Below are 25,716 nucleotides of genomic sequence, written 5' to 3'. Positions count from 1 at the left end.
ACTGAACTTCCTTGTATGCATATGGATATTATCCTGTCACTCACCACATTGTATTTCAGGATGGATCTAGAAATGCCAGGGATATATTCTGTCTCAACGTCTTTTCAGTCTATATGCAGAACTGATCATTCAATTTTAATGGCACATTATTCTTCATATAGTTCAGTTCCTTGCACAGAACACATGTTGAGTAAATATGATAAAACTGCAAAACACAACTTTATTGATTTTTCAGTATCCCATGTTTGGCTATAACAACTGCCTCTTAATCTTTGTGTGTATTATACATGAACAGAAGTAAGAATTCTGGAATTCTCATCCTTTGCAACCTGATCCATCATTTGTTATGATCACAGTCAAACTTCTACCAAATAGATATGTCTTAGAGAGGGTGCAGCCAGAGTGATCTTAGGAAGCAAGAATGGTGAGGCTTCACCTAACATATTTTGGACATATTGCTAGGAGATGCTAGTCCTTGGAGAGAGACAGGATGCTGGGAAGGGTGGAGGGTTAGTGAAGGAGAGGAAGACCTTCAACGAGGTGGACTGACATGGTGACTGCTACAATGGGCTTTGTGTGTCAGGAAGTATGAGGATAGTGCAGGACAGAACTGGTTTCAGATCTTTTCTACGTAGGGTCACTATGAGTCATACTCAACTCGATGCCACCTAACAACAACAACATTCTCTGCTTTTAGTCACGATCAGACAGCAGCAACAATATCCCTTTTTCTGTGTCTTTGTTTGAATCCAGCTTGAATTTCTGACATTTTTCTATTGATGTTGCTGCTGTAACATTTGTTAATAATTTCCTCAGCAAGATTTTACTTGCACATGATATGTTGATGTTGTTTGGTAATTTCTACATTCCGTTGAATCACTTTTATTTCCAACAGGAAGAAATGTGGATCTTTTTATCTTTGAGATCAGTAACTGTCTTTCAAATGTCTTGGCATAGAAGAGTGGACACATTCAGCACTTCTGTTTGCTTCAGAATCTTAGTTGGTATTCATCAATCCCTAAAACCCTATTTTTTCACTAATGTCTTCAGTGCATCTTGAAATTTTTTCCATCTGTTCCACTAGTTCTTGATAATCTGCTATCTCTTGATATATTCACACATTTACCAATTCCTTTTGTTACAGTGACTGTGTATTTCTTCAATTTTCTTCTTACATTTCTTTCATCATTCAATATTTTGGCCATAGAATCCCTCTATATGATGACTGAAGACTTAATTTTTTTTCTTCTTGAGGAATATTGAGCTTGTTCTCTCCTCAGGTTTTTCTAACTCCAAGTCCTTCAACACTCATTACAATACTTCACATTGCCTTCTCAAGCCACCCTCTGAAATTGTCAGTTCAGCTCTTTGACTTTGTCGTCTCTTCAATTCACTTTAGCTGCTTTACATTTAGAACAAGTTTTAGAATTTCTTAAACATTCACTTGGGCTTTTTCCTTTCTTGATTTTCTTTTTTAATGACATTTTGCATATTTTGTGTCTGATGTCATCCCACAACTCATCTAATTTCTGATCATTAAACTCCTAGGGGTCAAATCTATTCTTGCAATGGTCTCTAGGTTAATGTGGGATATACTCACTATTATACTTTCGTTTTAGTGGATTCTTTTCCTTCAGCTTCAACTTGAACTAGCATAGAAGCAAATGATGGTCTGCATGGAAATCAGCCTCTGATCTTTTTCTTATTGATTAGATATGATTTCTTCCCCACCGTCTCTCCCTTTCCACAGATGTAATTGATTGGATTCTTCTGTGTTCCATCTGACAAGGCCCACGTATATAACGTTCTTTCCAAAGATTCAGTGAGAATCAGTTGTTGCTGTGTGCTATTGAGTCATAACTGACCCAAAGCTGATCTTCCAGTGGGTTTTCAGAAGCAGTTAACTGCATGGAAGGAGATTGCCCATCCTTCTGCAGAGCAGCAGGTGAATTTTGAACCATATGCCTTTGGAACTACAGCACAGCTTCTTACCACTAGGCCACCATAGCTCCCAGAGGTTATATTATAGGCATTGTAGAAATTGTCGGTTGGAAATGACATATAGAGATGGAGAGAGAGAGAGAGAGAGAGAGAGAGAGAGAGGAATCAGGAAATTAGCAACAGATGAATCGGTTGTTAGTAGTGCAAAAGTCTATCATACAAACTCAGTACTATTTCTATCAACTAAACACTATTTTTCAATTATTGATCCTCCTGCTTTCACATTCCAGCTACCAGTAATTATCAACTCATCATGATTGCACGTATGATCATTTCTAGACTACAGAAGTTAGTAAAAAACCTTCAATTTCTTCTTTGGCCTCAGTGATTGGTGTATAAAATTGAGTAATAGTCATATTAACTATCTTCCTTGCAGATATATGGATATTATCTTGTCTGTGGCAGTATCGTATTCAGCATAGATGCTAAAAAGTTCTTTTTTGATAATGAATGTGACACCATTACATTTCAATTTCTCATTTCTAGAACAGTGGGGATATTACTAACACCAGTCCATTTCAGTTCACTAGTGTCTAGGATATCAACCTTTAGGCATTCCATTTACATTTTGAGAATTTCCAATTTTCACAGATTCAGTCTTTGCACATTTCAGGTTTTAATGTTAATGAATACTTGTAGCTGTTTCTTCTCACTTTGAGTCATGCCACACCAGCAAGTTAAAGGTCCTGAAAAATTTACTCAATCTGCTTCTGACTAGGGTGACTCTACTTTGAGTCTCTGTCGTCTGAATGCGACTTTGTAACTCTTCCCTAGTCATATCTGATTTACAATTACACACTTTAGCCCAACCTTCCATCAATCTGTTAACACTCCTACAATGATTAAAGATTTTCTCCAGTCTTGTTCATCACTTAGAACCACTCCTGCTTAACATTCTCAACTCTGACACTCTGTATCACCACTACTGTTCTGAGCCTTTGTTTCACCACATCTCAACATCCAGTTCTTTGCTCCTTCCTACTCATCTATTCTTTCTTTTCTTCCTAAGCCACTTGCCTGAGCACTAGAGAGACACATGGAGCTCCCTGGATGTTGGCACTATGTCTTACTTATGCCTCTATCACTTAAGGTGCTTAGAATTAGCACCAACACACAGCGTTGTTGTTAGGTGCCATTGTGTCATTGAGTCTACTTCCACAGCATGACAACCTTATGCACAAAGGGACTGAATTATTGTGATCTATAGGATTGTTTTCAATATGGATTGAGGCTCAATGTCAAGAAGACAAAGATTCTCATTACTGGACCAATTGGCAGCATCAGGATGGATGGTGAAGAGATTGAGATTGTACACAGCTTTAGTTTGCTTGGCTCCATAGTCAACACTCTTGGCACCAGTAGCCAGCAAATTAAAAGGCGCATTGCCATGGGAAAGTCTGCTGTTAGGGACCTCTCCAAAGTACTGAGGAGCAATGGTGTCTCTTTGGAGACTAAGGTGTGTCTGATACAGGCCATGGTCTTCGCAATCACCTGTTATGCATCAGAGAGTTGGACAATGACCAAGCAGGACAGAAGGAGAATTGATGCCTTTGAGCTGTGGTGCTGGAGAAGAGTATTGAGAATACCACGGACTGCTAGGAAAACAAACAGATTTGTCCTGGAAAGAGTTAAACCGAGTGGCTCCTTGGAGGCAAGGATTCTGAGGCTCCGTCTAACATACTTTGGACATGTTGTGAGGAGGGGCCGGTCCCTGGAGAGGGACTTCATGCTTGGGAGGGTGGAGGGACAGCGCAGGAGAGGAAGGCCCTCTGTGAGGTGGATTGATTCAGTGACTGGGATAATTGGGATGGGAGTGTCAGAGACAGTGTGATTGGCACAGGACAGAGCGGAGTTTCGGGGTGTTGTACATAAGGTCGCTATGAGTCACAAACGACTCGATGGCGCATAACAACAACAACAAGGATTGTTTTGTTTGGGGCTTGGGTTTTCTTAGTTGATGTTACAGAAATACGTGTCAGTCTTTATTCTTAGCGCATCTTTGTCTAGACATTGCACTGAAATTTGTTCACCACTCAAGCACGAAGCCAATGTTCACTAACAGACAAGTGGGCCTTGCTGAGTAGGTGCTGGATGTACTCAGGTGGATTACACTCATGGTTAAAATTAAGATTCCCTTGAAACTAAATAGACTGTCTCAAATGATGGCTTTAGTTCCAAACACTTACGTTGCCATTTTTGTACTCTCCAATGGCCTTCGCGTATTTTAAGAGTAATGAAGATGACTATCAGTATAAAAACTAATAGCACCAAGATATACCAAGTGATCTTCATGGAACACATGAAATCTGTAAAGAAAAAAATATTATGAGAATATAATAAAATGATGCAACAGATGAGAGGCCATTTAGAAGTATAGCTTAAGCTACAACATATTCTACCCTTAACTAAAAAGCTAAGTGTTTAAACATCACAAAGTTTCTTGCTCTCCTGAATCCTTCCTGACATAATAAGAAATAAGAAAACTACCAAGAGACTTTAGGGACCTGTTTCAGAATTGTAGGGTCAGTTTTAGTTCTAGGTTATGCTATCAATGTCATCAGCGTTACTATACCTGAGTTAAGACCATGGCAAAATCTCAGAGACATTTGTAATGATCAGTTTTGGCAAGGTCAATCAGCACAAAAATTGATGCTCAAATCAGCAGCAATGGAGTGAGTATACAGAAACTGAGGAAGCTAGAGACAGAGGGCCAGATGAAGGCATATGAGTCATGTGGGGATTTTAGAACATCTCTCTGCAGGGTACTAGGTGGTTCAGTGGCTTGCACTTCAGTAATCAGATCAAGTACATGTATTAATGAAGCATATAATTTACCCTGGCCTAGATTTGGTAATTTTCATTTCTAGTTCTTTACTTGAGACACCCTTTGAAATAATCTGTTCAGTTCTTTTACTTCTTCATTTGTTCCATTCATTTTAGCTGCTCTATGTAAAAAAAAGTCAGAGTATCTTTTGTTATAGATTTTGAACTTTTTTCCCTTTCCTGTCTTTTTTCCCCATGACCTTTTGCTTTCTTCATGTACAAGGTCTTTGATGTTATCCCCCAACTCACCTGATATTCTGTCATTAGTGTTCAATGTAGCAAATGTTTTCTTGAGATTGTCTCTCAATTCAGGTGAGATATATTGAAGGCCATACATACTTTGACTTTTAATAACATTTTTCATTTGCCTTCATTTCAATTTGAACTTGAATTTAAGCATTTGATAATATGTTCCACAATTGGATCCTTGTCCTGTTCTCTATTAACTCTTTTTCCAGATGTAGCCAGTTAAATTACTGTGTACCCTCTCTGGCAAGGTCCCTGTGTATGGGACATAGTTACCACCTATGTTGTTGAAAAAGAATTATTTCTATTTCTGACGAATACTGGATTGTTGATCTTGCAAAGCTCTATAACTAAGGTCATATTTCTCCATATACTGATCTTTTTATATTTCCAACTTTTGCGTTCTCATTACCAATAATTATCTTGTATTTGCATAATTTGTATAATTAAATATGCAAAAACCAATAATTAGACAACCAAAAGGAAGCGACCTGCTCACCACTCCTCAAGCAGAAAGAACTGAAGTGGGGGTTGGGAGGTGGAATCATGTTTTAGACTGAAATATTAATCTACTGGAAAATAGAATGTCCTTTTTCAGGGACTGCTCCCTTTTGATTACATGCCCAAAGTACAGGAGATGAAGTTTTGCCATATTCCCTTCTAAAGAATTCTAGAAGTGCTTCTTACAATGAATTTGTTCATTCTCCTGACAGTGAACACACCCTACTGCAAAGGTGTCTATTCTTCTCCAATCTTTCTTATTCTTTGTCCAGCACTTAGATGTATGCATATAAGGCATTTGTTAATATCATAGCTTGGATGAAGCATACTTTAATCTTCAAAGGAATACCCTTGCTTTTAAGAATTTTGAGAGATCTTTTACTTCAAGATGTCCAGTATAATATGCCATTTTTTTTCTTGACTCTTACCTCCATGAGTATTGATTCTGAATCCAAAAAATTGAAACAATTGACATCTTCAATAATTTCTTCCTTTATTACCATTTTGCTTATTTGCTCAGTTGTGAGATTTTTGTTTTCTTGGTGTTGTGATGTAATTCTATAATCTTTAAACTTCATCAGTAAGTGCTTCAAGTATTCTTATCTGTCAGTAAGCAAGGCTATGTCATCTAAATATCAATTTGTCAACAGATCTTTCTCCAATCTTGACACCATGTTTTTCTTCATGTAGTTCAGATTCTGGGATTATTTGCCAAGCGTAAAGACTGACCAAGTATGTTAAAAAAGGTATAATCATGACATACACTTATCCTGATTTCATATCACATAGTATTTCCTTGTTCTTATCAAACAACTGCCTCTTGATTTATGTGCAGATTCTGCATGAACTTAATTAAATATTATGGAATTTCCATTTTTCACAATGTTATCCATAATTTATTACAAAATATATAGCATGATATATAGTATGATTTGTAAAATACAGGTAAATTTCAATGTAATCTCTGCTTTAAGCCAAGATGCAATTTATATCAGCAAAGATAACCTTAAATTCATTTATTTTCTGGCAGCTCTCTGTCAGTGTAGTAGTGTAACCATTTTTAATTTTTTCAGCAAAATTTTGGATATAATGCTCTGTAATTTCTGCATTTTGCTGGATCACCTTTCTTTGGAATGGACCCACATATGAATCTCTTATAGTCAGTGAGCGGTCAACTAACTGTCCTTCAAATTTCTTTGCATAGATAATAACTACTGCAGAAGGTCAAGGACTGCCACTTTAAATATGGATTGACACTTAACATCAAGAAAACAAAGATTCTCACCACTGGGCTGATTGGCAGCATCATGCCAGATGGTGAAGAGATTGAGACTGTTTGTAGCATTAGTTTGCTTGGCTCCACAATCAACACTCTGGGCACCAGGAGCCAGGAAATTAAAAGATGTACTACATTGGGAAAGTCTGCTGTTAGAGACCTCTCCAAAGTACTGAAGAGTAAAGATGTCAGCCAGGAGACTAAGGTATGCCTAATCTAGGCCATGGTCTTTGCAATCACTTGCTATGCATCAGAGAGCAGGACAATGACCAGGGATGATAGAAGGAGAATCGATGCCTTTGAGCTGTGGTGTTGGAGAAGAGATTTGAATACACCATGGACTGCTAAGAGAACAAACAGATTCATTCTGGAGAGGGTGAGACCAGGTTGCTCCATGGAGGCAAGGATTCTGAAGCTTCGTCTGACATACTTTAAAATGTTGAAAGGAGGGACCAGACCTTGGAGAGGGACATCATGCTTGGGATGGTGGAGGGACACTGCAGAAGAGGAAACCCCTCAATGAGATGGACTGATACAGTGACTGGGTTAATGGGGGTAGGTGTGTCAGAGACAATAAGATTGGCAAAGGACAGAGCAGGGGTTAGGGCTGTTGTATATAGGGTCACTATGAGTCACAGGCGACTCGACGGCACATAACAACAACTTATTCAACTTATCAGGAAGTATAACTTGTTGATAATCTTGAGGAACTGACTTTGTGGGATTCATGATCTGGGTGTTTCCTAAACAAAAGCTTCCCCCATGAGTAGGTATAAATTAAATGGGCATTCAACATTTCTTTTTTTACTTAGCTTATTTTTTATTATACTAGTTTACTTACAAAATTTGAATATATTGTTTTTCAGACCAGATTCTTCCAATTCCCCTCACCCCCTCACCTTGTCTGTCAAACTGAGAAGAAGCTAAGTGGAGTAAGGCTAGAGGTTGACTGGGAAGCATTTGGACATCCCAGTACCATCTCATGCTGTTCAACTTTGGTCCAGACTCATTTTTGTCACTGAATAAAAAAATAAAACATGAAATTAACTGACTTAGAAGACTTGTAGTAGCAGTAAAGCCTCCCTAGATATATGGATCAAGCTAAGAAAAACAGAACTTTTATCAACTTTAAATTAAAATAGAAGAACCTACAGGGTTGGGACCAGCCTAGCCAGTACGCTGATCAAGAACCAGCATGATTTTAGAAGAGTGTGTCGCCCTTCCTGAGAGCTGCCTCCTTCCTGCTAGGCACTTTCCCACTATCAGCTCCCCAGCTGCCATCCTGGAGGGAAGCAAGGGCAAAGAGAAATCTGGAAAAGTCCCAAAGGCATGGGCTCAATTTTGTTCCACAGTAAATTTACCATATTTCACTACAGTTAGCTTTAACTACCTGCCAGATAAGGATGTCACAGGAAAGGGCAGGGTTCAGATTCATTGTTCAAAGGGTCGCTATGAGTCATACTAGACTCTGCAGGACCTAAAAACAGCAAGTTGCTGGGTAGGATTGTTGGTAGTTGTTTGGTTTTTGGGGGGTTTGTTTTACATTGCAAATGCTTTTCTTAAAAAAGAAGTGTTTTATACTGGTTTGCATACAAAATTCAAATACCTTGTGTTTCAAATTTTCCTTCATTTGCATTGTTTCATGCAATCATTATCATACACTGTATTTTATATAATTCATCACACAACATTGCTTGCTGAAATTGAAGAAGACCTGAAGCGCTTGCCGAAGAAGATCAAGGACCGTAGTGTTCAATATGGATTGAAGCTCAACATCAAGAAGACAAAGATTCCCACCACTAGGCCAATTGGCAGTACCAGATAGATGGAGAAGAGCTCAAGGTTGTTAACAATTACAGCTTGCTCTACTCCACAATCAACACTCTTAACACCAGCAGTTAGAAAATCAGGAGACAAATTGCAGTGGGAAAATCTGCTATCAGGGACCTCTCCAGACTACTGAAAAGCAATGACGTCAGTCTAGAGACTAAGGTGCACCTAATGCAGGCCGTGGTCTTCACAATTACTTGCTATGCATCAGAGAGCTGAACAATGACTAAAAATGGCAGAAGAAGAAGAAGAATCGATGCCTTCGAATTTCTGGAGAAGAGTCTTGAACATGTTATGGACTGCCAAGAAAACAAATAGGTCTGTTTTAGAGAGGGTGAAACCAAGTTTCTCCTTGGAGGCTAGGATTTTTAAGCTCTATTTCACATATTTTGGACACGTGGCCAGCAGAGACTGGTTTTTGGAGAAGGGCATTATGCTCAGAAGGGTGGAGGGACAACACAGGAGAGAAAGACTCCAGATGAAATGGATTGACAGAGTAAACTGGGGCAACGGGGGTTGGTGTGTCAGAATTAGTAAAACTGGCTCAGGACAGAGCAGGGTTCAGAGTTGCTGTACATAGGGTTACTATGGGTCACAGGCAACTCGACAACAACAAAACAACATTAAATTATACCCACCATTACCCACTGGAGAGTCAGCTATGAGTTGGTTCTGACTCAATGACAATGAGTTAATTTTGAATTGTTGTTGTTATGTGCTATCAAGTCACTTGCGACTCATAGCAACCAGATGTACAACAGCCCTGCTGCTCTATCCTATGCCAATCTTATTGTTTTTGGCAAACCTATCCCTATTACTCCAGCCACTGAATTAATTCATCTCATCGAGGGTCTTCCTCTCTGTGCCATCCCTCCACTCTTCCAAGCATAGTGTCTGTCTCCAAGAACTGGTCCCTCCTTTCAACATGCCCAAAGTATGTCAAACAAAGCCTCAGAATCCTTACCTCCAAGGAACTGCCTGGTTTCATCCTCTGCAAAACGAAAGCTTCTTGTTCTCCTGGCAGTCCGTGGTATAGTCAATACCCTTCTCCAGCACTACAACCAAAGGCATCAATTCTCCTTCTATCACCCCAAGTCATTGTCCAGCTTTCTGACACATAACAAGTAATTGCAAATACTCTGGCTTGGATCAGGCACACCTTAGTCTCCAGACTGATGTCAATGCTCTTCAGCACTCTGGAGAGGTCTCTGACAGCAGATTTTCCCAATACAATTCATCTTTGATTTCCTGGCTGCTGGTACCAAGACTGTTGATTTTGGAGCCAAACAAACTAAAGTCGCTAACAGTCACAATCTCTTCACTATCTATCATGATGCTGCCAATCGTCCCAGTGGTGAGAATCTGTTTTCTTCATGTTGAGCTTCAATCCATATTGAAGGTTACAGTCCTCGAGCTTCTGCAGCAAGCATTTTCCTCCTCAGTTTTAGAAAGCAAGGTTGTGCCATCTGCATAATGTAGGTTGTTGATGAGTCTTCCTCCAATCCTGATGCCACACTCCTCCTCATAGAGCCCTATCAGTCCAAAAGATTGTTCACTATTATTTCACTTTGAATGGAATCTAGAATGTATAAATTTTTTAATGAGCACGAAAATTCTTTTAAAATAATAATTAGATAAATTATTCTTTTTATTTATATTGTAGATGAAAATTAAAAGCAAATAGATGACTATACGAATGTACATTTACACGTATATATGAACTATATTCATTACCTATTATATATGTAAAAGATTTAACTATTAATACCTCAAACTTCTTTGCTTTCCCAATGTTGTATAGTCAGTTTCTCTATGCAATACATCCTAGAACTTTTTATGCACCACGCCTTAAACCAGAAGAGGGAATTGATGTCTTCTTTTCACATTTTCTCTAATTCTCATCCTCACCCCTGCCACACACATTCATGTACACACACATGCACTCTCTCTCCCTTTCTTTCTCTCCCTTTCTCTGTCTCTGTCTCTCTCTTTATCTAACACACACATACACACACAGATAAATACACATAGGTGCACACTCCTTGTATTATCACTAATTGCAGAAGTTTTAAATTTCCTGAGCAAAGTAACTCATGGGAGGAATTTCTTTGAAGCCTTATATCTCAATTAAAAATGCAGACACCATTATACATTTTGCTTAGAAATGCATACACCATTTTTATATTACTTTAAAATCATAGTAATGCTTAAGATCAACCCCCATTGGAATCTTAAAGCTTTAGAAAAGCGATGCAAAGCCACCTGAAATGCTTCCATATGCCCAGTGTATCAAGCAGCCCAGCTAATGGCTCTAGCTAAGCTCTGGCATCACCAAGTTGTTTATGTGCGGTGTCTCCCTTTCCCAGGCTGTTCTACTGTTCATCTGCCTCTGGGCCTCCAGCTCCTGGCACTGTGCCCAGCATACAGCAGGAACTCATTAAGTGCTTATGTCGTAAGATGCTCTCCTGAAGTGGATTTTATGGGTGAAGTGAGAGCATACTGCTTAGTCAGTGGAAACAGTAAATTGCAGTAACTCAAAAGTGGGTGACTAGAAAGCTAATCAGCCTTAAATAGAATCAAGATATATATATATAGTTACTTATCTTTGGGCTTCTGCTCTTCCCGCAGAGTCCTCCAGTAACCAAAGCATCTAGTCTGTGCCTGATCTTGTCTCTATTGCTCTCTACTTGAAAAGTCTCATTTCCCTTAACTCTCTGCATTCTCTGCAGTAAGAGCCTAAAACCAAACCCAGAGCCATCATCAAGTGGATTCCAACTCACAGTGATCTATAGGTAAATTAAGTCGAACACCTTGTTGGAGTTTCCAAGACTATGTTTCTTTGCCGAAGCAGACTGCTACCTCATCTTCCAGCAGAGCAGCTAGCACGTTTGAACCACCAGCCTTTCTGTTAGCAGCAAAGTGCTTTAACTACTAAGTCGCCCAGGCTCCTTAACTTAAGGGAAGATATGCTAAATCAATGCTTTGTAAGATTAATAGTCTATCTATCACAATGTTCATGGATATCTACATTTGAAAAGAAATCTAACCCTTTAATATCCAAGAAATTTATTGTTGTTGTAGATGCATTGCTATTCCATGAACAACAGATAGGAGTCTTGCCCTGTTCTGTACCATCCTTATGCTTTCTACAACCTTCAAGCCCATTGTTACAGTCAGCATGTCAATCCATCTCCTCAAGGTTCTTCTTCACTTTCTCTGACCCTCTACCTTTCCGGTGTCTTTTTCCAAGGACTGGCCCCTTGTGACAATATAATCAAAGTATGTGAGACAGATTTTACCCATCTTCACCCATAAGGAACACCCTGATTGGACTTTCTCCGAGACAGATTTGTTTGTTCTTTTAGCAATCCATGGTATACTTAATACTCTTCATTAAAACCACAAGTCAAAGGCATCAGTCTTCCACTATTATCCTTATTCATTATCCAACTTGAAAATATGATAGCGTGCACCTTAGTCTTCAAACTTATAATGCAGGTCTTTGGAGAGGTCTTTGACAGCAGATTTTTCAAATTTAACACATTTTTTTTATTTCTTGGCTGCTGCTTCTATGAGTATTGATTGTGGATATAAGTAAAATTAACTTGGTACCTTCAATCATCTGTCCATGTATCACGATGTTGCTTGAGTCCAATGGTGAAGATTTTTGTTTTGTCGATATTGAGATGTAATCCAATTTGAAAGCTATAGCCTTTGATCTTCTGTATTAAGTGCTTCAAATAGCCTTCATTTACTGCAAACAGATGGTTGATGAGTCTTCCTTCAATCCTGGTACCACATTCTTCATCATAAAGTCTAGTATCTTGGATTGTTTACTCAGCACATAGATTGAACAGGTATAGAGAAAGGATACAACCCTAATGCACACTTTTCTGGCTTTAAACCATGCAGTGTTCCCTTGTTCTATTTGTATAACCACTTGTGGTCTAGGTATAGATCTCTCGTTAGCACAGTTACAAGTTCTGGGATTCCTATTCTTTCCAATGTTAATTTGTTATGATCCACACAGTCAAATATCTTTGCATAGTCATTCTTCTGATATTCCCTGCTTTTGGTGAAGATCCATCTGATGTCAGAATTTATATCCCTCATAACACAGCCTTTTCTCAATCTAGTTGAATTTCTGGCAGTTTCCTGTTAATATACTGTTCCAGCTGGTTTTTTTAATAATCTTTAGCAAAATTTTACTCTTATGAGATGTTAACCATATTGTTTAATATTTATGCATTCTGTTGGACCACCATTTTTTTGTAGTGGGCCAGTGAGTTGTCTAGGAAACTGTCTTCCAAATTTCTTGGCATAAGCCAGTAAGTACATCTAGGGTTGTACCTGCATATGAAAAAACATCAAATGATATTCCATCACCTCCTAGGATCTTATTTTTTGCCCCCAATGTCCTTAGTGTAACTTAGACTTTTTCTGTCATTACCATTTTGATGGTTACTACTTCTGGAAATGATTCTATGTTGATCCTTTCTTTTTGGTACAATGACTCTGTGTATTTCTTTTGTCTTCCTTTGATGGTTCGACAGTCTTCAAGATTTCGTCCAATGAACCCTTTACAATTGAAACTTAAGACTTGAGATTGTTCTTCAAGTTCTTTCAGCTTGTCAAATGCTGAGCGTGTTCTCTTTTGGTCTCCTAACTCCAGCTCTTCACACATTTCATTATAATACTTTGCTTTGTCTTCTTCACCTGATCTTAGCTCCAAAGCCAAGAAGCAGTTGCTTTGTCTTCTTGAACTGCCTCTTGAAATCTTTAAATTCAGTTCTCTTACTTCAGCATCCTTTACCCTTGTTTGACTTCTTTTTATTTCAGTGTAAGTTTCAGAGTCTCTACTGACATCTATTTTGCTCCTTCTTTCTTTCCTATCTTTGTAGTGATCTTTTGCTTTCTTAAGGGATGATGTCTTTGATGCTGTCCACAACTCATTAGTCTTCAGTCATTAGTCTTCAGTATGTCAAATCTATTCTTTAGATAGTTCTTAAATTCAACTGGGATAGACGCAAGTTTATATTTTAGTTCTTGTGGATTTTTCAAATTGTCTTCATCTTCAATTTGACCTTGCACATTAATAGTTGATGATCTGTTTCACAGTCAGCTCTTGGATGTGTTTTTGACTGCTAATGTTGAGCTTCTCTGATGATTCCACAGATGTAGTCAAACTGATCCCCACGTCATTCATCAGATGAGGTTCATATGTATAGTCACTGGGTTTTTTAAATAAGGCATTTGCTATTAATAAACTTCTGTAAATGATTCTATGTTGATCCTTTCTTTTTGGCACAATGACTCTGTGTATTTCTTTTGTCTTCCTTTGATGGTTCGACAGTCTCCAGCTTCATTTCTGTCACTAAGGCCATATTTTCCAACTACCAGTCTTTCTTCTTTGTTTCCAACTTTTGCATTCTAGTTACCAAATATTATTAGTGCATTTTGATTGTATAAAAACTCATATGGTACTATTACCTGAAGTACAGCTAATAAACACATTGAAAATTTATTCTGGAATGGAGGGGGTTTCTAAACACAAAAAGGAACCTAAACAAACTCAAAGTCACTTTGAGTCAGATACAAGCTGTCCATCAGGTTTCAAAGGCTGCAAATCATAACTGTAGGAGAACTCCTCTCTTTCTCCTAGGAAATTTCTGATGGACTTAAACCAGTGTGTGGAGACACAAGGCCTTAGGGTTAGCAGAGTGACTAACTATAGACTACACCAGCTCCTTAAATCATAGCCCATAAATGCCTCTCCTGCCTCAAGTTAGAACCAAGACCAACAGAAAGGACATTTTGAAAGAAAAATATATAGCTAAAGGGGCAAACACACTTTCAGGCTATCATTTCATCAACAAATATCTTCCCCTGTTTGACCTTAAGTGATTGAATGCCATTTTCCTTGTATACATCTGTTCCATTTTCTTTCTGATTACCTTTAAAACTTACTTTTGGCATCCATTTTTAAGTGCAAAGAAATGTGCACACAGCTGTTCAGGTCCTCTGCAACTCTACAAGAATGTTTTTTAGACTTTCCCATAGTTGGATCTTGCATTGCAGTTGTTGAATTTCCAGAGTGGTTATTTAGATGACAGGTAGTGTCATGTTCGTCCAAGTGATCGACTATCGAGGTAACAGTGACATTAAGATGTTGACAAGGTAAATGGAAATCACTTGTGTTCTCATACACTGATCCACTCATGACAAGAACTGAAAAGAGAGCAAAAAAGCAGTATTATCAAAGCAGTAATAAATACTAGGAAAACAGAACAAACTCAAAATTAAATCTCCCCTTATTGTAGAAGACCACTGGAAAAAGAAGTTAGTGCCCCTGAAAGTAATAATCAAAGTAGTTTATGAGGGGTTTTTCAAAATGGACTAAGGCTCAATGTCAAGAAGACAAAGATTCTTGCCACTGGACCAATTGGCAGCATCAGGATGGATGACGAAGAGATTGAGAGTGTTCACAGCTTCAGGTTGCTCGGCTCCACAGTCAACACTCTTGGTACCAGCAGTCAGGAAATCAAAAAGCGTATCGCGATGGGAAAGTCTGCTGTTAGGGACCTCTCAAAGGTACTCAGGAGCAACAGTGTCTCTCTGGAGACTAAGGTGCACCTGATACAGGCCATGGTCTTTGCAATCGCTTGTTATGCATCAGAGAGTTGGACAATGACTAGGGATGACAGAAGGAGAGTGGATGCTTTTGAGCTGTGGTGCTGGAGAAGGGTACTGAATGTACCATGGACTGCCAGGAAAACAAACAGATTCATCTTGGAGAGGATTAAACCAAGCTGCTCCTTGGAGGCAAGGACTCTGGGGCTTCGTCTGACATACTTTGGACATGTTGCCAGGAGGGACGGGTCCTTGGAGAGGGACATCATGCTTGGGAGGGTGGAGGGACAGCGCAGGAGGGGAAGACCCTCTATGAGATGGATTGATTCAGTGACTGGGGTAATTGGGATGGGTGTGTCAGAGGCGGTGCGGTTGGCGCAGGATAGAGCAGGGTTTAGGGCTGTTGTGCATAGGGTCGCTATGAGTCGGAAACGACTCGACGGCACATAACAACAACAAGTAAGAACCACATGGCCACAGTGTCAAAATAGGATTAGAATGACCCAAAGAAAAGACACAGACATTCTCCAGTCATTGAGTCAGAACTGCCTCTTTACTGACCCTCCAGTGGGTTTTCAGAGGCTATAAATTCATGGGAGAAAATTGTTCATCTTTCCCCGTCAGAGCAGCTGGTGGATTTGAACCACCTGCCTTTGGGTTGGAAGCAAAATTCCTTTTTTAGTAGGCCATCAAAGCTTTGTTGGACAGCTTTTGATTTCCCAAATACTTACAACAATATTTCCCTTTTCCTAATGTTATTCTAAAATTTTGCTGCCAGCACCACCCATAAATAAGTAGAGTTTAATACCTTTCTCCTTGGATCTGGAGGGGTTAATGGCTTGCTTGTAATGAAATAATGCAGAGATATGACTAGGTTAGAAAAATAAAGAAAAGGCAAAGCAATTTCTACCGGGTCCACTGAACACTCACCTATGCTACAGGCCATACGTAAGACCACCATTATGCAAGGAAATTCGTTCAAGTGGGAAGGCCACATAGAAAAACTCTGAGACAACATGAAGAGAGAGATACTTATACATCTCCAGTTACTTGAGAGTTGCTCAGTTTTAGGCCCTCACTGTCTCCAACAGTCTAAGATGCTCCAAGTCAGAAATACTCAACTTCGACCATCTTGAATTCTTGACCCACAGAAAATATATGATAATAAAATAACTAGTGGTGTAGTCCTTGGGAAGTTGGAGTGCTAACCCAAAAGCCATGCCTCTTTGGTGGTTCAAAACTACCAGCATCTCTGCAGGAGAAAGCTGGTCAATCTCCTCCTGTGCATTTTACAACCTCAGAAACCTGATGCAGAGTCAGCTAAGATTGATTGTGACTCTACCACAATGAATTTAAGCTTGAAATCGCTTCAAGAGACTGAATTTTTAGTGACATTCACAGCAACTATGACAACTGCCTTCACGTTTCAAGAAAGAAAAGGAGCACCAATGATCTACCAACTTTTAAAACATTTCTCAACTCTCTATATAGAGGTATTTTCCATAATTTACTTTCTGCGACATTCAAACCAGAACTCCAGAACAGTTACAGTATAACTTGAGGAAGAACTCAGGGAAAGGCAATGGTGTTTCAAGCAAAGTCAATGAAAAGAATTCTTGTTCTAATTTTTAAAGAACAGAACAGACATCAACATGGAATGATAGAGTAAAAAATCTGGCTGAAGAAAGTATAAGTAATATGTCTGATACTTAACACTGACATCATGAGTTTATTGTATTACTACAAACAAGTTAATTTCTCAATGATCCAAACAGATTCAATTTCATGAAATAATATCTGTTAAGATCACCTATCTGTTTTCTATTAATAAATACAAAGTTCAGCTAGGCATTGCAGGTAATACACAAATTTGGGGTTTTAAAAAAATCTGTTCACTCATTTTACAAAGTACACAACACGAAGGCCCCAGCTGCTCCATGGAAGAAAAATGAGCAATCTCATCTAACGTGTTTTACTGTCTCTGAAAACCCACCAGTGGGTCAACTGTGAGTTGATTCTGATGCAATGGTAAATAACAACAGTAATAACTATATGCCGGGCATTACATTATGAATAAGAGACCTAGTAGTAAATGAAGACAAAAAATCTTTGCATCAAAAAGTTTGTTGAAAAAAAAAAAAGAAAAAAAAAAGTTTGTTGAAGGGTCAGACAGGTAAAAACACAGTCCCTTAAACAGGAAAAGGGGGAAACGGCACCACAGATTCAATAGCTACTTAAGAGAATTAGAGCATGATTTTCTCTAAAAAAATCTACAATTTCATTTAGATTTGTTTGGGAAAGAAAGAAACCATTATTTTCTTTTCCCCCCCTTTATTTATTTTAAATTTTTAAATGTTATTAATTTTCATGAACATTTACAGAGATTTTGGATTTTCATTCATTCAATGTTGCACTATTTTCTCTAGCCCATTCCAGTTTGTTACTATCTTTTCCCCCCCTTGAAAGTCTGTTTTAATTGTCCCATTGCCACAGTGCTTGTCAAAACCAGTTCTGATTAATCTCCTTTGTCAGTGTGCCCTTTGCCATCCCCTATCACTCCTCCCTGAGAGAGACTTCACCCTGATTCATAAGGGAAAGGGGATGGCATATTCTCTTAGCTACTTCCTGCTGAAAAGGGATGCCGTAGAAACCATTATTTTCAAAGACAACATGCTAAATAATTTCTTAACCATTAAACATATGTAAATAACAGTGGCATTTTGATGTATTTTAAAATGTTTTATTTTAAGGGCCTCTTGTGGTGTAGCCTTTGGCATGTTTCACTACTAACCAAGAATAGCTGTTTTGTTTTCAATAAATGAAACTAAACTCAGAGGGGTAATTTCCCAAGACCCTGCAAGTTGCTTCCTACAGACAACAACATAGAGTATTCCCCTGGCTTTGAGTTTAAAATTGGAATATATTATTCATTTTTAGCAGACTAAGTGAATGATCCTCCATCAATTTTCTTCTGACTTTCATTTTTTGTTTACCTTTTGATGTTTGTTCTGGAGAAATAAAGTCCATGTTTCCTTTGCATTCACAAACCAAGCACGAGGAGCAGTCCTGAAATTCACTCCTGATGTTGTGGAGAATCTTGCTGATGTTTTCGAAGTGCGAATAATTTAGGAAGATTCCTCTTATCAGCTGAGCTTCCCTTACTGGTTGCAGAAGAGTCAGGAAAGAAACATTTAATGAGGACAGTAAATAGGTGAGATTAGTTTGTAAACATGCTTCCAGACACGATAGCTCCAAGAAGTCCTCTGAAAGGAGAAAACACAACACTTTTAGTATTTAAAAAAAAAAAACAGTACACTAAACAAAACGTTTTAAAAATCTGCTTTGTAAGACAAATAAAAAAGATAAACAAGCTGTTTGCTGCATCATATATAATATGCAAAACATTAGTGATCTTGATATAAAGACATTTTGAAATCAGATAAAACAAATCACTTAATTCAAATCAAAATGAGAGATGAATAAGAAATTTAAAAAATGAAATAAAAATGCCTATTAAATAAAAGGGATTTCTGGCGCCTAGTGCATAAGGAGTTGCACTGACACAATGTGAAACTAATGGCATTCAAACAACACCATGATGATGTCTTGGGTTTTTCTTAGTCTGAATCAATACCTTTCAGTTTATCAGTTGACAACTCAAACTCAACTCATCAAGTGGGAACTGACTCACAGTGGATTTTCAGAGACTCTAAATCTCATGCAAGGAGATTACCCATCTTTCTTTCACAGAAAAGTTAGAGGATTTGAACCACCTGCCTTTGGGATAGCAGTGTACACGGTGTTTCCTCAATAATATATATATTGACAACATCTGTTAAATTTAAATGAGCTCTCTGGAGGCTTCTTGTTATGTGCCGTCAAATTGGAACCAATCCATAGCTTGTTCTCTCTCTCTCTCTCTACTTCCCTCCCTCCCTCCCCACACACAGACACAGACACACACACACACACACACACACACACACACACACCCCAGCGAGTTTTCAGAGTCAGTAAATGCAGTAAGTTGCACTGGAGAAGTTTGTCCATCCTTCTCCTGAGGGACAGCTGGTAGATTTGAACTTTGTACCTATGGGATTGTAGTGCAGCTTATCACTAGACCACCAGAGCTCTCAGAATTGCACTCCTAGCACAAAGATGTGTGGTACGAAGCTATAAATTTATTCTGACTTGATGGCAATGAGTTTTTGAGTGAAAGACAAATATATTATTGTTGTTTTTAGGTCCCATCAAGTTGGTTTCAACTTACGTACAACAGCAAAAAGTACCCAGTCCTACATCACCCTCACAGGGCGCTCTGGTGGCCTAGTGGTAAGAAGATGCACTGGGATCCCAAAGGCATGTGGTTTAAATCTACCAGCCACTCTGTGGGAGAAAGATGGGCAATCTCCTCCCAGGTGATTAATTGCCTCTGAAAACCCACCAGAGGGTTCTGAGTCGGTTCTGATTCTACGGTACGCACCAACAACACATCATCCTCATATCTGTTTCTATACTTGGGCTCGTTGTTGCTACCACTGTATCAATCCATCCTGTTGAACATTTTCCACTTTTTAACTGACCCTTTACAAGAGTTAATGCCTTTATATTGTGGTGTTGGAGAAGAGTCCTGAATATCCCATAGACTGCCAAAAGAGCAAACAAAAATGTCTTGGAGAAAGTGCAGCCAACAGTGACCCTTGGAGAGAAAGGTGATAACGCTTTGTCCTACATACTTAGAGCATGTTGCTAGAAGAGGCTTTTCTTTGCAGAGGGACATCAGGCTTGGAAAGATTGAGAGTCAATAAAAAGAGGAAGACTGTCAACTAGATGAATTGATAAAGCGACTATTGCAATAAGGTCTAGTGTGTCAGAGACTGGGAGGATGGAACAGGATAGTACAGGGTTCAGATCTGTCGTTCATAGGGTCACTATAGGTCATACTCAACTCAATGGCACCTAACAACAATGACAACGACTTTACTAAGCATAATATCCTTCTCCAAAGGACTGATCCCTTCCAATAGCATGAGGAAGTATATGAACCAAAATCTTGTCATTCTCACTTCTAAGGAGCATTCTGGCTCTTCTTCTAGTAGAGATTATTCATGGAAAAATAACTAACTCTGCCTTTGAAGTTTATTCTTCTATTGTATTCAATAATTTTCTCCAACACAATAACACAAAGGCACCAATTTTCCTTTTTTTATTTATTATTTATTTATTTTTTTATTGTCAAAGATTTCATTTTATTTAGATGTATGGCCAAAGCCCATGGAAACCACAGCCAAGAAACCTAATGACATGTTACATTAGGCAAATCTATTTCAAAAGACTTCTTTAATGTGTTAAAACCCAAGATGTTAGTTTTCAAACAAAGATGTGCCTGACCCAGGTCACAGTATTTTCAGTTGGCTCCTATGTATGTGAAAGCTGGACAATAAGTATGGAGACTTCATGTATTTTAATTCATGAAGAAGAATTCATGTATTGGAATGGTAGTGTTGTAGAATATTGACTACACACCAAGTACTGTCAAAAGCAAAAGAACATTCTGTCTTGGAAGAATAGCCACTCAGAATGCTCTTTAAAGGTGAGAATGGGAAACTCATCTCGTACACTTTGGTCACATTATCAGGAGAGAATGGTGCCTATAGAAGAACATCATGCTTCATGCAGTAGAGAGTCAGTGAAAAAGAAGACAACTTGTAACAAGATGGTTAAACCACACAGTCATTCTAACAGTGGACTCAAACAAACCAATGATTTCAAGGATGGCACAGGGCAGTGTCTCATTCTATTGTTGTTGTTGTTGTTGTTGTTATGTGCCGTCGAGTCGTTTGTGACTCATAGCGACCCTATGTACAACAGCCCTAAACCCTGCTCTATCCTGTGCCAATCGCATTGCCTCTGACACACCCATTCCGATTACCCCAGTCACTGAATCAATCCACCTCATAGAGGGTCTTCCCCTCCTGTGCTGTCCCAGCTCTACCCAGCAAGATGTCCCTCTCTAAAGACCTGTCTCTCCTTACAACATGCCCAAAGTATGTCAGACGAAGCCCCAGAATCCTTGCCTCCAAGAAGCAGCCTGGTTTAACCCTCTCTAGGATGAATCTGTTTGTTTTCTTGGCAGTCCATGGTACATTCAATACTCTTCTCCAGCACCACAGCTCAAAGGCGTCAATTCTCCATCTATCCTCCCTAGTCATTGTCCAACTCTCTGATGCATAACAAGTGATTGCAAAAACCATGGCCTGTATCAGGCGGACCTTAGTCTCCAGAGAGACGTTATTATGAGTTTGAACCACCTTTGTGGCACCTAACAGTATTATATATTTTTAGTACTTAATGATAAATTACTGGTTTTCTACATTCAGAATCATTTCTGTAATGTTATTGTGTTGGCTCCACAGTCAACACTCTTGGTACCAGTTGTTGTTGTTGTTATGTGCCATCGAGTCATTTGCGACTCATAGCGACCGCACAAGAGCCGAAATTAAAAGACGTATTGTGATGCGAAAGTCTGCTGTTAGGGACCTCTCCAAAGTACTGAAGAGCAATGGTGTCACTCTGGAGACTAAGGTGTGCCTGATACAGGCCATGGTCTTTGCTATCACTTGTTATGGGTCAGAGCGTTGTCAATGACTAAGGAGGATAGAAGAAAGAATTGATGCCTTTGAGCTGTGGTATTGGAGAAGAATATTGAACATACCATGGACTGCTAAGAAAAAGAGCAGGTTCATCCTAGAGAAGGTTAAACCAGGATGCTTCTTGAAAGCAAAGATTTTGCAGATTCGTCTGACATACTTTGGACATGTTGCAAGAAAGGACCAGTCCTTTGAGAAGGACGTCATGCTTGGGAGGGTGGAGGGACAGCGCAGGAGAGGAAGAACCTCAATGAAATAGATTGATTCAGTTACTGGGGGAATGGGGGTATGTGAGTCGGAGACAGTGAGATTGGTACAGGATAGAGCAGGGTTTAGTGTTGTTGTACATTGGGTCACTATGAGTCGCAGGTGACTCGACAGCACATAACAACAACAGCAATGTTATTGTTGGGTTATTGTTGGGTGTTACAACTCACAGTGACCCTATAAGCCACAGATCTGGAATTTGCCCTATCCCGTTCCAAGCTCCCAATCTCTGTCATGTTCATGCCTATTGTGGTAGTCTATCTCATTGAAGGTCTTTCTCTCTTTTCACCGATCTTCTACTTTTACCAGCATGATTTAGCCCTCTCTAAGGATTAGTTCCTCCCGAACATATGTCCAAATTAAGTGAGACAAAGTTTCACCATTCTTGCTTCTAAGGAATACATTGGTTGCACTTGCTTCAAGACATGTTCCCTTGTTCTTTTGGTCCGTGTTCTTCTCTAACACCACAATTCAAGGTTATGGTCTTCTGTGTTTATTCATTGTCCAGCTTCCACATGCATATGAAGCCACTAAAAATACAATGGCTTGGATCAGGCACACCTTACTTTTTAAATTGACACCACTGCTCTTTAGCACATTAAAGAGGTTTATGACAGCACATTTGTCTACTGTAACATATGTTTTGATTCCTTGACAATATCAGTCTTCTCTCTATCACGATATTTCCTGTTTGTCCAGTGGTGAGAATTTTTATTTTCTTGAAATTGAAGTGTAATCCATATTGAAAGCTGTAGTGTTTTATTGTCTTCAATAATACTTCAAGTCTTCTTCACCTTCTACAAGCAAAGTTGTTTTCTGCATAACGGAAATTGTTGATGAGTCTTCTCCAATCATGATGCCATAGTCTTCTTAACATTGTCCAGATTTTTTAATTATTTGCTCAGCTTACACACATAATAGATGTGCACAAAGGATAACCCCTGATTCACACCTTTTCTGATAATTCTGATTTAACTTTGAGCCGTAGAAAGGGTCATACTTAAATTCCTATTAAGGCCTATTGGAGGAATGAGGAAATATATTTTACTCACATAAAAATTTTCTAAGTCATAATTATTATAATAAGAGTTCTAATGAAATTAATTAATAAAAATTTATTGCTTTCAGTAATAATGTCCACAGCAAAGACAAAAATAGACAATCTGATGGAACTCCATAATTGATAGCTTTTGTATATTACAAAAAACACACAAAAACTTATTTTGTCATCATCTCATTTCATCGCTGACACTTCTGATCTTATGAAATTCTCAACTTCTTGAATTTATATTCCTATGACATGGCTTAGAAGGGCGATAGAGAAATTTAAACTGTCAATTTGTGGTCTTCTTATTCAATAAATGACCAAGTAGGCTTTCTAAAATTGATGACTGTTCTTTATCTGTGGCCATGAAGTCATTTTAAGATGGTTTTTAAAGCTCAATTTTAAATAATTCAATTGGAAAAGAAATAAATAGAGGACACAACCTCCCTTGATATCATTTTTGGAAATAAATAAATTCTACTCAATCATTTCTGTCACCAGGTGGGCTATATTCTCATCTCCATAGGCTAGGATTTATGAATTGAGCCACTGCCATTAATTTTGTTAGGAGTCAGACATCTAAATCCTCACTACCTGACTTAGAAATGCATTCCGTAATTACTCCAGCACTAAGACTGCCATCTCTCAGAGGATGTATGTGGAATACTAAATAGAATTCAAAAAATAAACCACAGCACAGGGCAAATGCTCAAGTCAATTATTTTCTCTTTTAAAAGAACAAGAACTAATAAGAGTAAAGAAATCAACTATCATTTTCTTTCCTAACTTTTATTATAAAAATACATCGTGTATAAATATATATAAAATGTATATGGGCTATTTAACTAAAAACAGAACAAATATCCACATACCTATCAACCAGTTGATAAAACAGCTCTGAATCACCTTATCCCTACCTACACCATCTTTTTTTCTCAGAGATGACCATTATGTCAATTTCATGCCGATCATCCTTTCAACCTATAAACTTACCTAACCACATGCATTATGATAGAATATATTCTTTCTTTTTCTTCGCACTTCTATTATATGTTGTTGTTTGTTGTTAGATGCTGTCAAGTCGAGTAGGACACACAGCGGCCATTTGAACAACCTAAACCCTGTCCTATCCTGTATCATCCTCCCAATCTCTGACACACTCAAGCCCATTACTGCAATCACTGTCAACCCACCTTGCTGAGAGTCTTCCTCTCTTTCATTGTCTCTTCATCTTTTCAAGTATCATGTCCTTCTCCACAGAATAGTCTCTCCTAGCAACATGCTGAAAATATGTTAGATGAAACCTCATCATTTTTGCCTCCAAAGAGTACTCTGTAAGTACTTTCTCCAAGACATATCTGCTTGTTCTTTTGGCATTCCGTGGGATGTTTAGCACTCTTCCAGTAACACAGTTCAAAGACATAAATTCTTCTGTCCTCTTTTGTCATTGTTCAGCTCTTAGGTGCCTAACAAGTGACTTAAAAGATAATGCCCTGAATCAGGCACACCATAGGCCTCAAGCTGGCATCACTGCTCCTCAGAAGTCCCTGACTACAGACTTTCCCAGTGCAATACATCTCTTTCTTTAGCACCTAATTGCTGCTTCCAAATGTTTATTGATTGTGGATCCAAGTAAGATGAAGTAGTTAACAGTCTCAATCCTTTCTCCATACCATCATAATATTGCCTATTGGTCCAGTGGTGAAGATCTTTATTTTCTTGGCATTGAGATGCAATACATTTGTAGATTGCAGTGTTTGATCTTCTGTAGCAAGTATTTCAAGAGCTCCTCACTTTCAGCAAGCAAGGCTGTGTCATTCACACACACACACACACGCAAATATGTATCAGTTGTTATGTGCAGTCAAGTCAGAACCAACTCATGACTGACTCTTCGGCCAGTTTTCAGAGCCTGATAATCACACAGGAGGAAAATGTTCATCTTTGTGGAGTAGGAATGGTTTTGAATCACCTGCCTTTGGATTGTTGTTGTTGTTGACACGGCTCCTTACCCACCAGATGCATGTATGTATCAGTACACACTAATAAAGCTTAAAGACTGTAAATTCAATTTGAATTGCATCTCAGTAAAAAGAAAACAGAAATTATTGATAACTGAACCAAGAAATAACATCATAATAAACAGGAAAAAATCCTGAAGTTGTTAAATACTTTCTTTAAATTCACAATCAATACTCATGCAAGCAGCAGTCAAGAACTCAAATGGAATTTCATTGAGCAATTCAGATGCAAAGGATTTTTTAAAGCAAGGATGTAAATTTTTTCTTTTTTAAAATTTATTCTTAATTTCAATGAAATTTACAGATACTTTGGATTCCCATTCATTCATTGTTGCACTTTTCTCCCCTCCCCCCTAGTACACTACCCTCTTAGAAAAGTAAAAGAAAAATTCTTTCATTGTTTTACAATCCCTCCCCCCAGGTCTA

At 38.5% G+C, this 25,716-nt stretch overlaps 1 protein-coding gene across 1 annotated transcript in view; it reads right to left on the bottom strand.

Moving 5' to 3' along the window:
- The window catches only part of TMEM156 (transmembrane protein 156), a 56,839-nt gene that overhangs the window by 5,306 nt on the left and 25,817 nt on the right, over positions 1–25,716 (bottom strand). The window contains exons 2-4 of the mRNA XM_006895422.1: positions 18,301–18,570; positions 14,645–14,905; positions 4,188–4,307 (exon numbers count right to left, since the gene is read on the bottom strand). Of these exons, the coding sequence (XP_006895484.1) occupies positions 4,188–4,307; positions 14,645–14,905; positions 18,301–18,570 (651 nt within the window). The remainder of the gene's footprint in view (positions 1–4,187; positions 4,308–14,644; positions 14,906–18,300; positions 18,571–25,716) is intronic.

Source organism: Elephantulus edwardii, unplaced genomic scaffold (assembly GCF_000299155.1).
Source record: "Elephantulus edwardii isolate Elephantulus edwardi_28Jun2011 unplaced genomic scaffold, EleEdw1.0 scaffold00167, whole genome shotgun sequence".
NCBI classification, from domain to species: domain Eukaryota; kingdom Metazoa; phylum Chordata; class Mammalia; order Macroscelidea; family Macroscelididae; genus Elephantulus; species Elephantulus edwardii.
The sequence above is the reverse complement of the archived record's forward strand: the minus strand, read 5'-3'. Positions and strand labels throughout refer to the sequence as shown.